General features: G+C 30.1%; 2 protein-coding genes across 7 annotated transcripts in view; both read right to left on the bottom strand.

Moving 5' to 3' along the window:
* LOC130665690 (RNA-binding protein Musashi homolog Rbp6) overlaps positions 1-17,640 on the bottom strand; it is a 531,909-nt gene that overhangs the window by 40,653 nt on the left and 473,616 nt on the right. For 4 of the 6 annotated variants that reach the window (XM_057466187.1, XM_057466191.1, XM_057466189.1 and 1 more), the window contains 4 exons: positions 16,252-16,334; positions 15,675-15,759; positions 5,866-5,898; positions 3,656-3,739 (listed from right to left, as the gene is read on the bottom strand). In XM_057466187.1, coding sequence (XP_057322170.1) covers positions 3,656-3,739; positions 5,866-5,898; positions 15,675-15,759; positions 16,252-16,334 — 285 coding nt within the window. The remainder of the gene's footprint in view (positions 1-3,655; positions 3,740-5,865; positions 5,899-15,674; positions 15,760-16,251; positions 16,335-17,640) is intronic. The other 2 variants (XM_057466190.1, XM_057466188.1) reach the window with 1 other exon arrangement.
* Positions 15,237-15,668, bottom strand: LOC130665694 (antifreeze protein Maxi-like). Its single transcript, XM_057466196.1, has one exon. It carries the CDS (start codon positions 15,661-15,663, stop codon positions 15,277-15,279), a length of 387 nt encoding a protein of 128 aa, XP_057322179.1. The 5' UTR covers positions 15,664-15,668; the 3' UTR covers positions 15,237-15,276.

Here is a 17,640-nt window from a genome sequence, read left to right on the forward strand (position 1 = left end):
GACACGTTGATTCGATTATTTTTATATCTGGATACACGTTCCGGTCTCTCACATCCCACGAGAAATTATCGGACACGTCACGAATGTTTTTCGGACATTGGCGTAATAGAGTTCGATGCCCGTAGGAGGGGACAGGGACATAATTCTGGACATATCTCCCTCGTCGCCATCTATCATACGCGACAATTTACCAAAGGTTATTCGCCTTTTTATTTATATTTTTTACCACCATGCCTCGTGAACTATTTGCTTTTGGGGCCCGATATTTTGACAAAGGATGTTTGCGTAAGGATATTTATTAATGATAAATCATAATCATTAATTGCTTTTCAAAAAAAAAAATTTTTTTGTAAGGAATAGGAGTAAGCCAATGTCCGAAAAAAAACTCGGTATTAATTTATAAATAATCGATTATTTAATGCACTAGCTCGTTAGTTACTTTGAAATTAATGGTTCTAACTTGTATTGCTATGTTTTGATTTATTTCGAGATCGCTAAGATGCTGCCTCGTAATTAAACAAGAAAATAAAATTTAAAAAAAATGAATGAACCGTAAAAACTGAAGCTTCAAAGTAATTATCGTACTAGTTGTTCGTTGATTAATTAAGAAATTTTAATTGATGGGCCATATATACACTGTGAAATTTCCCAATAAATTTTACTATGGGTGCATAGGAACTGGACTATAAGAAAACGTACAAAATTTACAAGTGTCCCATAGTAAACGTATGCGCAGACTACACGATTGTGCTCTATGCGCATACACTGAAAAATTCCCAACAAATTTTACGATGGGTGCATAGTAACAAGTGTCCCATAGTAAACGTCTGCACATAGGCCACAGTCGAGTAGTTTGCGCATGCGTTTACTGTAGGACACTTGTAAATTTTGTACCAGTTTTTTTATAGTCCGGTGTTATTATAAGGAGAGAAATTTATGGTAACCGTTCCTAGTGCGTTTATGAAATATCATCCCATACCGTTATGGTAATGATTACTTGGAATTATGGGATATAGGCCCATACTTTCTGGGAAAAGTTCCCATAAGTATGGGAACAATTTCCATTATAATGGTAACAGTTCCCATATCGCATGGAAATAGAACTGTGGTAATGAATACCATACTCATAGAAATAGTTCCCATAAACAAATAGGAACCAATCCTATAACCACATTGTAACGATTCCTCAGTGCATATGGGAATAAATCCTATATATTATGGTAACCATTGCCATAATGTTATGGTAACCATTTCCATATTTACATAGTAACGATTACCATAATTCCATAGGAACTATTCCAATACCATTTAGGAATTATACCCATAATTATGGGAATGATTACCATAATATATATGGGTGCCGTTCCTGTAATCAATATTTCAAAAAAACCGGTTACCATGCATTATGGGAACCATTACCATAATATATTGTAATTGTTACCATAAAATTCTCTCCGTGTATGCAGCCATAGGAAAATTTATTGGAAATTTTTCACAGTGTAACCATCACCATAATATTATGGTAACGGTTACCATAATATTATGGCAACGATTACTATAATATTATAGTAATGATAACTATAATATATATGGATGCCGTTCCCAAACGGAGAGAAATTCATGGTAAAAATTACAATATATTATGGGAATGGTTCCCATAATGCATGGTAACCAATTTTTTTGAAATGTTGATTATAGGAACGGCACCCATATATATTATAGTTATCATTACTACAATATTATGGTAACCACTACCATAATATATGGTAATGGTTACCATACATTATGGTAACCGTTACCATAATATTATAGTAACGATTACTATAATATTATGGTAACGGTTACCATAATGTATGGTAACGGTTACCATAATGTATGGTAACGATTGCCATAATATATGGTAAACATTACCATAACGTTATGGTAATTACTGCCATAATTATTTCACATGTAATATGGGAACTGTTACCATAATGATGGGAATTGTTCCCATATTTATGAGAACTTTTCCCAGAAAGTATCGGCCTATATCCCATAATTCCGAGTAATCATTACCATAACGCTATGGGATGATATTTCAAAAACGTACTAGGAACAGTTACCATAAATTTTTCTCCATGTATAATCGACATTTAAAAAAAAACCGGTTACCATACATTATGGGAACCATTCCCATAAGATATTGTAATTGTTACCATAAATTTTTCTCCGTGTAATAACTAAAGAAAAAAATTATCACGTCCATATTTCAAAAAAAAATTTTTAATAATTGATTATAACAAAATATAAATAATTAACAAATCTCTAGTATTTCAAATTATTTGAAAATAATTATAAAAGTATTAAATTTCGGTTCAAACCCATTTTTATAACCTATTTCACCCGATCTTCCCGTACGTTTATCAATAAAAAAATGATTGAATTATTAAAATTTTTAATTTTGAAACGCGATAACAAAATAAATAACAATAATTTTATTACACGCGAAAAACCGGAATTAACGAGAGAACAAGAAGAGAAAGAGGATTTTGTGTCGCAGTTTGTTAATTTCTCATATTACATAATATACATGCCGGAAATATTATAACTGTTAACTTAGTTAGTTTGCATTCCCATCTAAATATATATTTCACAATATTAAATTACAATTATTAAACTTTATTACTCTACAATAAAAAACATAAGCAATTAAACAAAAATAAATAAAAAAAAATTTGAATATCAAAATAACGATAACCATAATGATGAAATCTATAAATTTATAATCTTGACATTTATTTAAATTCCGATATATGCAATAAGGCGTCGGTACTTGACCCACAATCATACACCGTAATTACTTTTTTCTAAAGCTCTCGAGCATTTTTTTATATCATACATACACCAATAATTCACCCCTGAAGCCGGAGTTTCCTATCAATCTGATAAAAACTCATATCGTATAGATTCCGTACGCGGTTAATATCGAGCTTCTCGATAGACATTTATTCTCAAACTGTATTAAAGCCAATTTTTAATTTATTTTCCCGTTAATTTTTTTTTTCCGACATAAAAAAAAAATATCAATTATGGGTTTTATTTACAAGCTCGAAAAAAAGAGCGGGGGCTTAAAATATTTAAAAAAAAAATTAATAATAATTATAATTAATATTAATTATTAATTATTTACACAATTGTTATATATTATAATTATATTTATTTAAACACTCGTAGCATTGTCATAAAAATGTTGAGAGTGTCGGGGAAAAATTACCAGCAGCCAATAGCGCTCGGGTAATTATTATTAATTTCTTATTATTATTATAATTAACAGTATTATTATTAATAATAATTATTGCTATTAATATATTGCTATCAGTATTTGTTGTTAATATTGTGGATGTAATAAGTAAAGTATAGGTAGCAGCAGAGCGAGAGAGAGTGCGCTTGGTTAAAAAATTAGTTCACAGAGGCATGGCGTTGTAGAGGTGGTCCAGATTGGGATGGTAAAAGAGTGTGGCGGTCGGGTTGGATTGAGGGTTGTGGGGTGCAGTTGCGGGGGCCGGCTGTATATGGTGGTGGTGGTGGTGGTGATTCAAGTTGAGGTGGTTCAAGGGGCCGATGTGGCCCGCTGTATTATGCTGATGGTTAAGGTGGTTAAAGCTAAGATGGTTACCTGCCGTCGCGTAGGGTAGTCCGAAACTAGGATACCCAGAGTAGGTACGGCCTGCTGCGTATGCTGCATATGCTGCTGGGAAACCTGATAACAAAAAAACATTTTTTTATTATTTAGTATATTATATTTTTATACTGTAAAAAGAGAGGTGTTTAAATTAAATAACACTGGTGTAGAAGGTGTAATTTGGCGGTGTTATATCGGTGTGAAAAAAATTCTGGGAATAGACATTAGAAAACAAAATGGAGTATACGGAAAGATAATTATGGGAACTTTTCCTATTCATTATGGAAATGGTTCCCATAATGGTATAGGAAATGTTTCCGTACTATTACAGGGATGGTTCCCATAATGTAGAGAATAGTTCCCATAACATGATAGGAGTAGTTCCCATATCATTATGGAAATGGTTCCCATAATGGTGTAAAAACCATTCTTATAAATTATGGGAACCATTCCCATGATGAATAGGAAAAGTTCCTATAATGTTATGGGTAGCATTTCCATAATTATAGGATCTGTTCCTATAATTATGGGAAGTATTCCTATAATTATAGGATCTGTTCCTATAATTATGGGAAGTATTCCTATAATTATAGGAACTACTCCCATAATTTATGGTCGTAGTTCCTATAATGGTACACGGAGAAAAATTTATGGTAACAATTACAATATATTATGGGAATGGTTCCCATAATGTATGGTAACCGGTTTTTTAAAAACGTCAATTATAGGAACGGCATCCATATATATTATAGTAATCATTACTATAAAATTATAGTAATCGTTACCAAAACATTATGGCAATGGTTACTATGATATTATAGTAATGGTTACCATATATTATGGTAACGTCTACCAGAGGATAATGGGAACAATTACCATAATATATGGTAGCCATTGCTATAATTCTTTCACATGCGATATGGGAACTGTTACCATATCGATGGGAATTTTTTCCATATTTATGAGAACTTTTTCCAGAAAGTATGGGCCTATATCCCATAGTTCCAAATAATCATTACCAGAACGGTATGGGATGATATTTCATCATTGTACTAGGAACAGTTACCATAAGTTTATCTCCGTGCACAGGGATGGTTTCTATAATATACAAGAATATTTCCCATAACATGACAGGAATAGTTCCCATATCATTATGGGAATGGTTCCCATTATGGTATAGAAACTATTCCTATAATGTTATGGGTAGCAGTCCCATAGTTATAGGAACTGTTCCTACAATTATGGGAACCATTCCTATAATTATAGGAACTGCTCCCATAATTATGGCCGTAGTTCCTATAGTGATATAGGAAAAATTTTCATAAAATCATTGGAACCGTTCCCATAATTTTCTTTCCGTGTACATATAAAAAAATATAAAAATTTCATAAATATAAACGGGAGGAAATATCAATTTTGCTATGTACTTATTCAAATAATTATTTATATTATACGTAATTTATTTAAAAATTACGCAATTTCACGCCCACAATTTTAATCACCACTGATTTAATTGATTAATAAAAATACTGTTTAACTAGTGATCGAGCAAGTAAAAATATTTCCTACACCGAAAAATATTCTAACACCGGGAAATTTTTTTCACACCGTTTCTGGTGTACGAATTTAACACCTACACCACCAGGTTTGACTTTGGTTTTTTTTTTACGGTGTATTGAAGTATCAATTTATTTTAATTTATTCATTTTTTGGCCAGGGTTCAATTGAAAAATTTAATTTTTTTTACATAATCGTTTTATTCCGAATTTTAATATCAATTAAATTTAATTTGATTATTCATCGTTGGAAATTTAATTTAATAAATTAATTTTTTTTTCAATTATTCATCTCGTAATAGATTTTATTAAAATAAAATATTAATTAAAATTTCATAAATTAAATAGAAAATAAGTAAAAAATTTTTGTATCAATATTTTAATCAAATAAAAATAATTTTTTTTTTTTAGTAAAATTTAAATTGATCGTAAAAGTTCTAAAAATATTTATGTACTTTAGTTATTGTTTAAAAGTTGTACACCAGTGACGGAATATCAGAGGGATAAAATATTATTGTGTCGGTAAAAGTTTCAAAATAAAATGTCAATAGAATAATTGAGTATGACAAGTAAACAAATATATGAATTTATCTGACATCTTACCGGCAAAAATTTGCCAAGCAAACTGCTCGTTAATATTTAACTTACCATCAGGTAGAGCTCCCAGGGACCACATAAAATCTACAAGGAAAAATAAAAATAATTAATAACACTCATGAAAATGTGATTGGATTTTAATTTCCGGAATTTTCGTCTTTTTATATTTAGTCTCTCTCTCTCTTTCTCTTTCTATGTTTTCTTTTTTTTTCTACTCGCTGTTTTCAATTATTAAAAAACATTTATCACTCTCAATTTAAACTTTTTTTTTTTTTTTTTGCAATTACTCCAAGTTTTAAAATTACAACATATGAATTTCTGCTGTAAAAAATTTTATTTTAAAAAAAAATATAGCCAGTGGATTTTTATTTACATGGAGTTATTAAAAAAGCTAAAGCTGTTTTTTTTTCACAGAAATTCATTTTGAGATGAGAGATAAAAATTTGAATTTGAATTTTTGGAAAAGTTTCATATCGATTAAAATAAGAGTTTATGGGAATCAAAAAAATTTTTGAATTTTAGTACAAACGGAATTTTTTTTTAAAATTGATCATTTTTTTACTGAGTATTTTTTTCTAAAAAAAAAATCGCCACAATTTAGGAAAATAATTTTTTAGTTACAGTGGAAAAGAAATAAAAGAAATTCAAGATCTAAAAATCGCGAAATATTTTTTTTAACTACAAGCTCTTCAAGTGGCAACTAAAAAATTTTTTTTAACATAAGCCCTTATTTTTGTTACTAGATATATAACTTTTCCAAATGTATGTAAAAATAAAAAAATAAAAGGCAAATTGGAAGGACGAAAATGAATAAAAAAAAAGGTTTCAAAAGCTCTCTAGGTTAAAAACAAAAATATAATAATAATAATAATGATAATAATAATGAATAAAAATTTGCATCCATGAAATTTCATAATTTGGATATACTAAAATTCAAATAAGACCACACAACTAAGACTCTCTGACTATCGTATTTAGACTAGGCTCTGACTAAATTGCTTTTAAATAGGTTACTAATATTAATAATTAATAATAATAATAATAATAAATAATAATTATTCTACAACGCGTCCTTATAAGTCCAATGTCTACGACAAATAATTAATAAATTAAACCAAAAAAATAAAATAAAAAAAAATATATATAAATATACATATTTATATATGTAATAACAATAAAACCTTTTTCCTAAACTTCTATGGTTAATTTATGTAGCGTTTACAGTATTTGGTTAATTGGACAAAATATTGTTAGTTCAATTGTATTAATAATTCTAGGCTTTTTCTAATACAGCTTATTTCAATATTGACTAATTATAAATAATTGCCACATGTATATATATTATTTTATTGATTCACAAATATTTTTTTCTTTATTTCAAATTATTTTTTTAACGACTGATAGCTTTGAGATGAATTTTTTTTATTGTAAATTTTACTAGGAAATTTCAGTATAAAAATGTAATATTTTTAAAAATCTGTTTTATTTTTTTTTTCAGAATTAAAATTTTGAAAAGAAAGTTTCTATTATTTTCTCACGGCTCATTTTGCCCCTTTTCATAAGAATTTATGGCCGATTTATTTTTAATCCTACCAAAAAATATTTAAAACAAAAAAAAATCGAAATTAGTACTTAGTAAAAAAAAGATTATTTTTTTTCTTACGACTTATTTTGCCCCTTTTTCTATAAATTTAGTATGTATGTTTTTAATCCCACAAAAGATATTGAAAATAAAAAAATCAAACGTCAAAATTAGTACTCAGCAAAAACAACATTAATTTTTTTCTTACGACTCATTTTACCCCCATTTAATATAAATTTATTGTCCCTATATTTTTTTAATGCCACCGAAAAATATTGAAAACAAAAAAACCAAATTTCAAAATTAGCACTTGGTAAAAAAACCGAAATTTTTTTCCTTACGACCCATTTTACCCCCTTTTCTATATATTTATAATCCCGACCTATTTTCCCCCTTTTTCTGTAAATTTAGCTTATGTGTTTTTAATTCCACTAAAAAATTTTGACAATAAAAAAATCAAACGTCAAAATTAGTACTTAACAAAAAAAAATTAATTTTTTTCTTACGACCCATTTTGCCCCATCCTCTATAAATTTAATCTGTAATTTTTTTTAATCCCACCAAAAAAATTAACCCCCCCCCCCCTTTCTATCAATATAGTCTATTTATTTTGAATCCCGCCAAAAAAAATTATAAACAAAAAAACCAAACAGCAAAATTAGTACCCCGTGAAAAAATAAATTTGTTCTTTACGACCCATTTTACCCCCTTGTTCTATAAATTTTTAACCCCACCATAAAATATTTAAAACAAAGAAACCAAACCTCAAAATTAGTACTCAGTAAAAAAAACGAAATTTTTTTCTTTACGACCCATTTTGCCCCTCCCTCTATAAATTTAGTCTATACTTTTTTTAATCCCACCAAAAAATATTTAAAAAAAAAAAAAAACCAAATATTCAAATTAGTACAAAAAAAAAAATATCAAATCCAATAAATTTGTTCGCAAAAAAACGATTTTCAAAAATGCTTAGCATCCAATATTCTAAGATAAATCTAAAATTGCCGGTATTTAAAATAATAAGCTACCAGTCTCAAAAACGAAAGCTAAAATTTATACAAGTGGCAAATTATTTAATCACTACAGACACTTATAATATCGACGATATACAATAATATTAATCAATTAATCAAAGAAAACACTGATCACAATTACTACACTACTGACTCGCTAGTTTATCTAATAACTCTCCATTATTATTTATATAAATATATATAGATATTTGTTCTCACAATGTACGTAGATGACAATTAGCTCTGATATCTAACTATAGTTATTTAAAAATACACTCATAAGATATTAAGTATAGTATTTTATATTAATTAATAGTTTTAATTAGTCGTACCTAAATCACTACTGGGCTGGTATTGTGACGTCAAAACCGACGTGAAGCGTCAATTTGTTATTTTAAATATATTTTATTTATTAAATAAATTATTTCAAAAATAAATCATTTCAATATACTTTTATATTTTATTTTTATTATTATTTAATTTAAGATTTATATTTTTAATTTTAAACAACTGTTATAAAAAACGTCATAAGACAATTTAATTACATTTTAAATAATTCATTATTTATATTTTTTATTTTTAATTTAGAAATTAAATTTGACATTTTGTACCAAAACCCCAAGCAAAAAAAAAATAAAAAAAAAAATTATCAGATTTATTTATGTACTGGACATCTAATAATTTTTTTTTTTTTTTAAACAAAAACCTGATGAATTACTGGTTCTACTTACGAGACAGTGTTGCGCCTTTGGGCAATACAATACTTTGTTTATATGTAAATTTGAAATAATATATCTAAAACACACGTGTCTCACGCAATTAATTAAGTATATAGAGGTTTAGCGATAGCTTAAATATGTGTACGACAATAGATTATTTTTGATAAGTAGTAGTAGTAGTAGTGGTGGTAGAAGTTGTGGTAGTAGAGAAAAAATACAGGTTTAAGTATAATTAGCGTATACCCACTACAAGGTATAATTAAATACGTTTATTTATAGTCAACTATTTTCGTCTTATTTTTAGTATATGATTTTTTTTTTTTTTTTTTTTATTATAATTGTTATTTTATTACAGCCTATGTTCGTTCTCAGTGGAAGCTTTTTTTATTTCGTTGCATTTAGTTTTGATTTTGTTTTACACACCTCAAAATTTGGACGTTTTTGAACTTTCTGTTCATTTTTTACATGAATTCAACTATAATTTTGATGTCTATTTGTTAATTTATCAAACAAAAAAAAATAGTAATGAGATTTATGGATCCTTTGTTCAAAATTTAAAAATAGTATATTACAGACCTAGGGAGAAAAATAGTATATTACACACGTAGGGTGAAAAGTAGGACATTTCAACCCGCGTGTATAATTGCCCACCCGAGCCGAAGACGAGAGTGGCAATCACACGGATTGAGACATCTTACTTTCCTTCGTGGCCTGTATACGATTTTTCATTATACCTGCATCAAAAGTTTACATTCCTGCCCTGTATAGTGAGAAGAAAGTCGTTATTTTCCTTCACGAGAAAACAAATGATAAAAACTAGCGCACGTGCCATTCTTCCGAAATTGGAGGCAAAAATTTAAATTTTCAGTTGCAGATCTGGTGAAAAATAGTATACAGGCGCAACAGTAGACAATTACACCCGTGACTTGAAATGTCCTACTTTACTCCCTAGGTGTATAATAAACACAGAGAAAAAAAACAGGCAATTTTCGCATAGAAATTTTCACCATGCTAACATAGGAATAATTCCTATGTTATGTAGGAATTTTTCCTATATTGACATAGTAAATTTCCCTACGTGAACATAGAAAAATATACCATGTAACATAGGAAAATTTACTATGTAGAATAGGAAAATTTTCTATGCAACATCGGAAAATTTCCTGTGTTAACATAGTAATAGCTTCTATGTTTGACATAGGAAAAATTCCTATGCTACATAGGAAAAATTAATCTAGTAACATAGGAGTAATTTCTATGTTAACACAGGAAATTTTCCGATGTTGCATAGAAAATTTTCCTATTCTACATAATATTGTTTCCTATGTTTTCATAGGGAATTTCCCTATGTTTACATTGGAAAAATTCTTATGTCCACATAGTAATAGTTACTATGCCAACATTCGAAAAATTACTGTTTTTTTTCTCAGTGTACTAATGAATAAAATAAGACATAGGAAAAATTCCTATGCTACATAGGAAAAATTACTCCGGTAACATAGGAATAATTCCTATGCTGACGTAGGAATGTTTCCTATGTTGATACAGTAACTTTTACTATGTAGCATAGTATTGTTTCCTATATTTTCATAGGAAATTTCCCTATGTTTACACCGGAAAAATCCCTATATCCACATAGTAATAGTTACTATGCCAACATGGTAAAAATTACTGTTTTTTTTTTCTCAGTGTACTATTGAATGAAATCGTTAAATTTTCCACCGAACATATATTAGACCGAATATTTCAATAGCATAAATTCTTGTAGAAAGAAAATACAAGATTTCTTATAGTTCTTTTTTATTCTCCGTGTGATTATTTAGTTTGACGCAAGATATGGAATCCATCTTGAAAATCGCGTTAATGACTCAACTTTTGTGAAAAAAACTGTGAAAATTTGTAAATTATAACAGTAGAATAGTAGTGACGTTTTACATTTGAGGTGTGCATATTTTTGAGACAGATATTTAATGGCTAAAGTCTTCCACAAAGAACGACCTATGACAAATTAACTAATCTAACGGCATATTATAACGGCTTTTTTTAATTATCATTATTCAAATACTAAAACCGCTAATATAACAATATTAATAATAATAATAATAATAACAATAATAATAATAATAATAAAATACGTGAACATAATGTCCACTAAATAATTAATGTAATTAATCAATTTATAATCTAACTAGTTTAATTAATTAATTCCTATTAGGATAACCTAAAGTAATTTTTCATAATTAATCAATTAATTAATTAATCAATAAAAAAATAAAACAATAGTAATTATTATTTATTATCAATTAAAACTATGACATTTTTATGCCTAGATTATACTTGATATGTATATAAGTCTATAATTAACAAAAAAAAAAATAAATAAATAATAATAATAATAAAAAAAATATTACAGTAAAAAAAGTCTAATTTGGTATGAGGTACTCATAAAATATATCCAATATCAATATAATTATATCAAATTCTATTGTAGGTAAAAAACAATATATCTTTTTTTATCATATAATATATATATTAATTTATATATGTGTGTATATATAGATTTTTTAATAATTTTTTCTGTAAATATTTAGCCGTCATTAAAAAAAAAAAAAAAAAAAAATTATTTTCATTATTAGGTACGTATAGGTAAAAGCATATATATATATTTATATATATTTGAACACTTATATACACAAATATATGTGATTTAAATGTATTTGTAATATATATTCAATGTATGTATATATAATATATATATTTATTTATTTGAATACTTGAATTTTGTAAATTGTAAATTTATTATTTTAAATACGTTTTTTTTAATTAAATACTTTATTCTTAATTTAATTTAAATATTTTTGATTAATTACTTTTTGGTATATTATGAAATTTCATGAAGTTGCGTTAATTATCTGAAACGCAACATTTTAGTGTTATATATTTTCAGCCACTCCGTTAACCAATCCGCTCGCGTTAATAAATTTTATATAATTTAGAAACTACTTGCAGCGCCACGTACTGGAATGCTATCAATACTGATACGTTCAAAAAAAGTCTTACTCAATAATGCGATATAATATAAATTTATTTATTTTGAATAATAAATTATGCGTAAAATTTAAAAAATTGACAATTTATCAGGTCGAAGTTTTAGTTTTTTTTTTTTTTTTATCTATTTCTTTAAGGGGATCGCTAACCGACAAGTTTTGATAATAATGATATGGAGTTTGGAATGAAATTCCGAAATAGACGACCGCCTAGTTTCAAAACACAGTAAGGGACAAATTTTTGGGAACCAATTTTTTAGGATTTTTAGTTCTAGCGAAGACTTGGGATCATGATTCAATTGGGTTGAAAAATTTGATCTGATTTTAGTCTGACTAGATTGTATATGGACTAATTGGTCGGTCTAAATTTTTATAAAAACTTCAAGGTATTTACCCGAGTAAAAAAACAAATTCTAGTTCAGTCCTCAAAAGCCTCAATTTCTTTGATGTTTTATTTGCCGCCCAAAAAGTAGTTCTACTTAGGACTCAAAATCCTCAATGAGAACTTTGAGGTCTAAATGCGAATAATTTATCGATTTTGAATCATAAGTAAGACCTCAAAATCCTCAACGAACGAAGAGTTATATTTCGAATTTTGAAAATTTTAAATAGAAAAAGGGAGGGGAGGGAATGCGACTTTTGAGGTTCAAATACCGATGAAATTATTTCTTGATGTTTTGAGTATTTTGAGGCTCTAATCCAGATTAAGTTGTCAATCTTAAAATTCTAATTTGATCCTCAAAAACCTCATTGCGAACTTTGCGACTCAAATCCGAATTTGATTTTTGACTCGGGTTTGATCTAAAAACGATCAAAAGCAGACTAATAAAAACAATAGATAGTAAAAGTCTGATTTTGGTTTGGATAAAAACAAAAGAAGGCAATAGATCATGAGAAAAACGCCTGATTTCAAAAATTCTATTTTTGTCAGTTGCTGTGTTTTGAAGTTGGGCAGCCGTAGAAGTTAGCGTCCCTTAAAGAACACCGAGGAATGTTTTGATCGCCTTGTCATCGACATTATTAATAATTACCGTCACATTTGTTGGCACGAGAGTTATTAGTGGTCGCGGGTTGAGGGTGGGGGTAGGGTGCAAGCTACAGGGCAGGGGGTAGTTGTAAATTGGGGAGGAGAGAAATAGAGCGAGAGAAGCAGTTGGTGCAATACCCGGACATGCTCCGGCAGCTGAAGGCATTAAGTTCCATAGGATTTTAATTGAAGTGCTTTTAGCGGTAATTGTGATAGACGCCGAAACTTAATTATTCGATATAGCCGGTGGGCTTACGGCGAAACTGAATTAGGTACTTCGCAGCTGGCATAGTTATTATCCTTCTTTCCTTCGAGTACACACTCACATACAGAACCTGTACCGAGTATCAAGTAACTGAATCTACAGAGTGTACTGTCTATGTTGAGTGTTATAGGTGATGGGGTGGAAAAGGAGGTGTACTGATGCTCGGGTGTATCTCGTCGTTACCGATTCACATCGCGGTTCTATAATAAATCGCCAGGTGTCCCTCCTCGCTCTTACACATTGTCCTACCGTTTAAATTTATATCCATTGGAATTGGATCGCAATGTTCGAGCGAGTCCTCGATCGTAAGGCATTCAACAACTTCCAAATGTAATTCCCCTTTTCTACTTACTATTTTTTAAAGATCTACAGTCATTTTTTTTATCTTTTTAACTCCATTTGTTTTCTGAACACTTTGTTTATTGTCTAGTGTGTCTAAACCTACTAAATTTACTACCAGTCTTTTTGTTACTGATTTATAGTCGTCATAATCTACTATCTAATTGACGAAAATCCGAGGCCGCGGTCGGTTATTATCTACAAACTATTTCTTCATTTAAAACTGCCCCTACTGATTTAATTACTGATTATTAATCAACTACGATCACAGTGTTTTCTTGAACATTGCGTTAAATCCGTACTTTTTTTTCGATTTTCTGTGGAATGCTTGCTTGCGTTTTGTCATCATACATAAAGTTATAGTCAGTCATCATAACCCGAGTCGAAATATTAGACGTAAATTGAACGTTCTTAACATTTTAAACGTAAATTGAACGTTTTCAACGTTTTAAACGTAAATTGAACGTTTTGAACGTAAATTGAACGTTTTGAACGTAAATTGAACGTTTCGAACGTAAATTGAACGTTTCGAACGTAAATTGAATGTTTTCAACGTTTTAACCGTAAATTGAACGTTTTGAACGTAAATTGAACGTAAATTAAATGTTTTCAACGTTTTAAACGTTTCGAACGTAAAATGAACGTTTTGAACGTAAATTGAACGTTTCAAACGTAAATTGAACGTTTCGAACGTAAATTGAATGTTTTCAACGTTTTAACCGTAAATTGAACGTTTTGAACGTAAATTGAACGTAAATTAAATGTTTTCAACGTTTTAAACGTTTCGAACGTAAAATAACGTTTTGAACGTAAATTGAACGTTTCGAACGTAAATTGAACGTTTCGAACGTAAATTGAACGTTTTGAACGTAAATTGAACGTTTCGGACATTAAAAACTCAATTTGACAGCTTTCAACTTATTCAAAACGTATCATAAATCGAAAACGTAACTAAAATCTATTTAGACTTACAATAAGAAAACATAAGCATACCGAAAATTTTTTTTCATCGATTTTGTACTCCTGGATTATAATCACGTCAATTCTCTAAAATTTTGTCGTCCGTTTTTCTGGCTCTTAAATAAAAAAATTCGTATTTTGAAAAAAAATTTTTTTAGTTTCATACTTTTATCTTTAACACTATATATTTATACCTGTTCATATATTATGATATCAAGGTTATGAAAATTGTGATTACAAATATAGAAATAAATTGATTGATGTTATCATTAAACTAAAATCATAACTCATGAAATTACCAATTTTTTACGAACCAAAACACAAAAAAATCGTTCAATTTACTTTCAAAACGTTGAAAACGTCCAGTTTACGTTTAAAACGTTGAGAACGTTCAACTTACGTCTAATATTTCGACTCGGGAAGCTAGTCTAAATTAGCGAACAAACGTAAGTAAAATAATTAAAAACAATGTCTTTACTGCGGTCGTAAATGAGGCGTCAGAATTGTAGGTCATAGTCCAATAGTCGGGATGGGATGATAAACGGCGGTGCCCATGTCGAGTCCCTGGACACCAAGAAGGTCACTCATAGAGTAGGTCAAGGTAGCCGCACGGGACGCAGCTGCTGCAGCTGCGGCTGCCGGGTGGGGTCGGTAGGCAGCCGCAGCTGCGGCCAATGCGCGCTTTACATCGTAAACAGCCGCGGCGGTTGCTTGGTTAGACGCGTATTGGTACGTGGCCGCGGCATTGCCAGGAGCTGCGGCACTTGCGGCAACTATTGGCGCGAGCAGATGATGCGGAGTGGCTGCTGATGCCACTGCAGCAGCGTGTGCGGCTGCAGCCGCAGATGGCAAGGGATACGGCGCATAACGATAGGTGGTGGGGGGTGTCGCGACCATCACCAACTCACCGTACGCACCTCGGCCGGCCGCTCGCGTCTTCGCCAAATTTGCCGGGAGCATCACTTCTTTTGGCTGTGCTTTCTTGCACTCGACCTGCAATTAAATAATTCAAATCACCCTTTTTATTATTATTATTATTATTGTCATTATTGTTATTATTGTTATTATTAATGATGATGACTATTCTGTGACTTGTTGATTGACTCTGGTCCGATATTTGTCGAGCTGGATAATAACAAATGTTACAGGTTATTGTGTAAACAAAATTCCTTGGGGCTAGACGGGTATAGAGAAATAGGAGATTCTGCGGTGGTATGATTCTGTAGTGGGTTCTGTTCATCTAGATGCAACTGGTTTACTACACTGGCTTCCAGCTACTGGTCCCTTGTCCTATTTCACTCCCACTGGAATAGTTTCTCTGGTATGTATGCATGTATGACAAATACAAATAACCACCGCGAGCGTCCTCGATTATTCGGTAAATTAATTTTCGTCTTCACTCGATGGTGGATCGGCAAACAGCTTCAGTGCTCTCATGATCAGTCTTAGTGTCTCTATTCAGGGATAATAAATAAACAAACTCACCATTTTGTTGTTGATCTCGTGGAAGTGAATTTCACATACTTTGTCGACTACATCCTCGCTTTGAAATGTGACGAAGCCAAAACCTGAAATTTAAAAAAAAATGTGCTTTAGTTATTTTATTATTTTTTTAAAATTAATTGCAGAATATCAATCAGACTATATTGAGACTCGGTAATTTTATTCGCGTGGTAAATTAATGTCTGGGCATGAGATTTCAAACTTCATCAAGAATCAAGGGCTATTAAAAACTTTTAATCGCTCGCGGGATAATTCAACTTTTTTCTCGGAATTATTTTTTTACCTCCATCTCACTCATTATTATTATTATTATTTTATTCTTTTTTTCAGTTATTTATTTTCCTACAAGAGTTTTTATGAATTCACAAGATGTCGCGTTAAAAAGCAAAAAGTTAAAAAAAAATTTATAATTAATTGTTAAAAAAATGAACTTCCTGGAAAAGTGTGTTAGCGTTAATCTATATCACTTGTTACCGACACATGCACATAGACAGAAGTCGATTTCCGTCGTTAAAATCCAGCTAGAAAATTTCCTCATCGGACAAACGGGAGCTCGAGATAAATTATTTTACACTAGATCCAAGACAATGCCGTAGATTTTCGATGGAACATTGATCCAATTAATTCAGGATGACGTAATCCTTTTATTCATCATAATAGTACGCAGGAAGTAGTTTCGCGAAAACAAAAGATTTGTAATTATTTCAATTATTCAGATACGATTCAATGTCATTTTCCATTCTTCTGTTTTCCATTTCTCTGCTTCGCCTCCTTCTTCTTCTTCTTCTTCTTCTTCTTCTTAATTTTATCCCTGCCGTCAATCGTTTTCTCGGTTTTCCTCTTTCAACCCCAAGAAGACCCCCACCCAACGACCTTCGTCACGACTCGACGAATGATTAAGTTATAAACTTGGGCAAGACATCCGTTCAACAGAGAAGAGAAGCTTACTTCATTTATGTAATTTATAGTACTCCGCTACTCAACCAACAGAAACTCGTCCCTCCCTCGTCCCTTTCGGAGACCTTACTACCCCTTAAAAGAGGGATATGACCGTGTCGAGTCGCTGGTTACATTTAACTAGTTTCAACCGAACTCCATTAAGCACTGACTCCACTCACTTTCTTACAATCATCTCTGTACCCCTTTCTCCCACGTGTTACGCCAGCTTCTCTTGTTTCAATGCTTATTTACTATTTGTAATTGTTAATTTATTCGAAACATAAGATCAGACATTGTAATTTACCCGGGTCAAAAAATTAGCTCTGTTTAAAATCGAATCAAAATTTTAAGTTATTTCTATGCAATTTTACTTTTTATTTGTGATTCATTAACGTGTGGAATTTGATTCAATTTTGCCCGTACTATTTCTTA

Source organism: Microplitis mediator, chromosome 3 (assembly GCF_029852145.1).
Source record: "Microplitis mediator isolate UGA2020A chromosome 3, iyMicMedi2.1, whole genome shotgun sequence".
Classification (NCBI taxonomy): domain Eukaryota; kingdom Metazoa; phylum Arthropoda; class Insecta; order Hymenoptera; family Braconidae; genus Microplitis; species Microplitis mediator.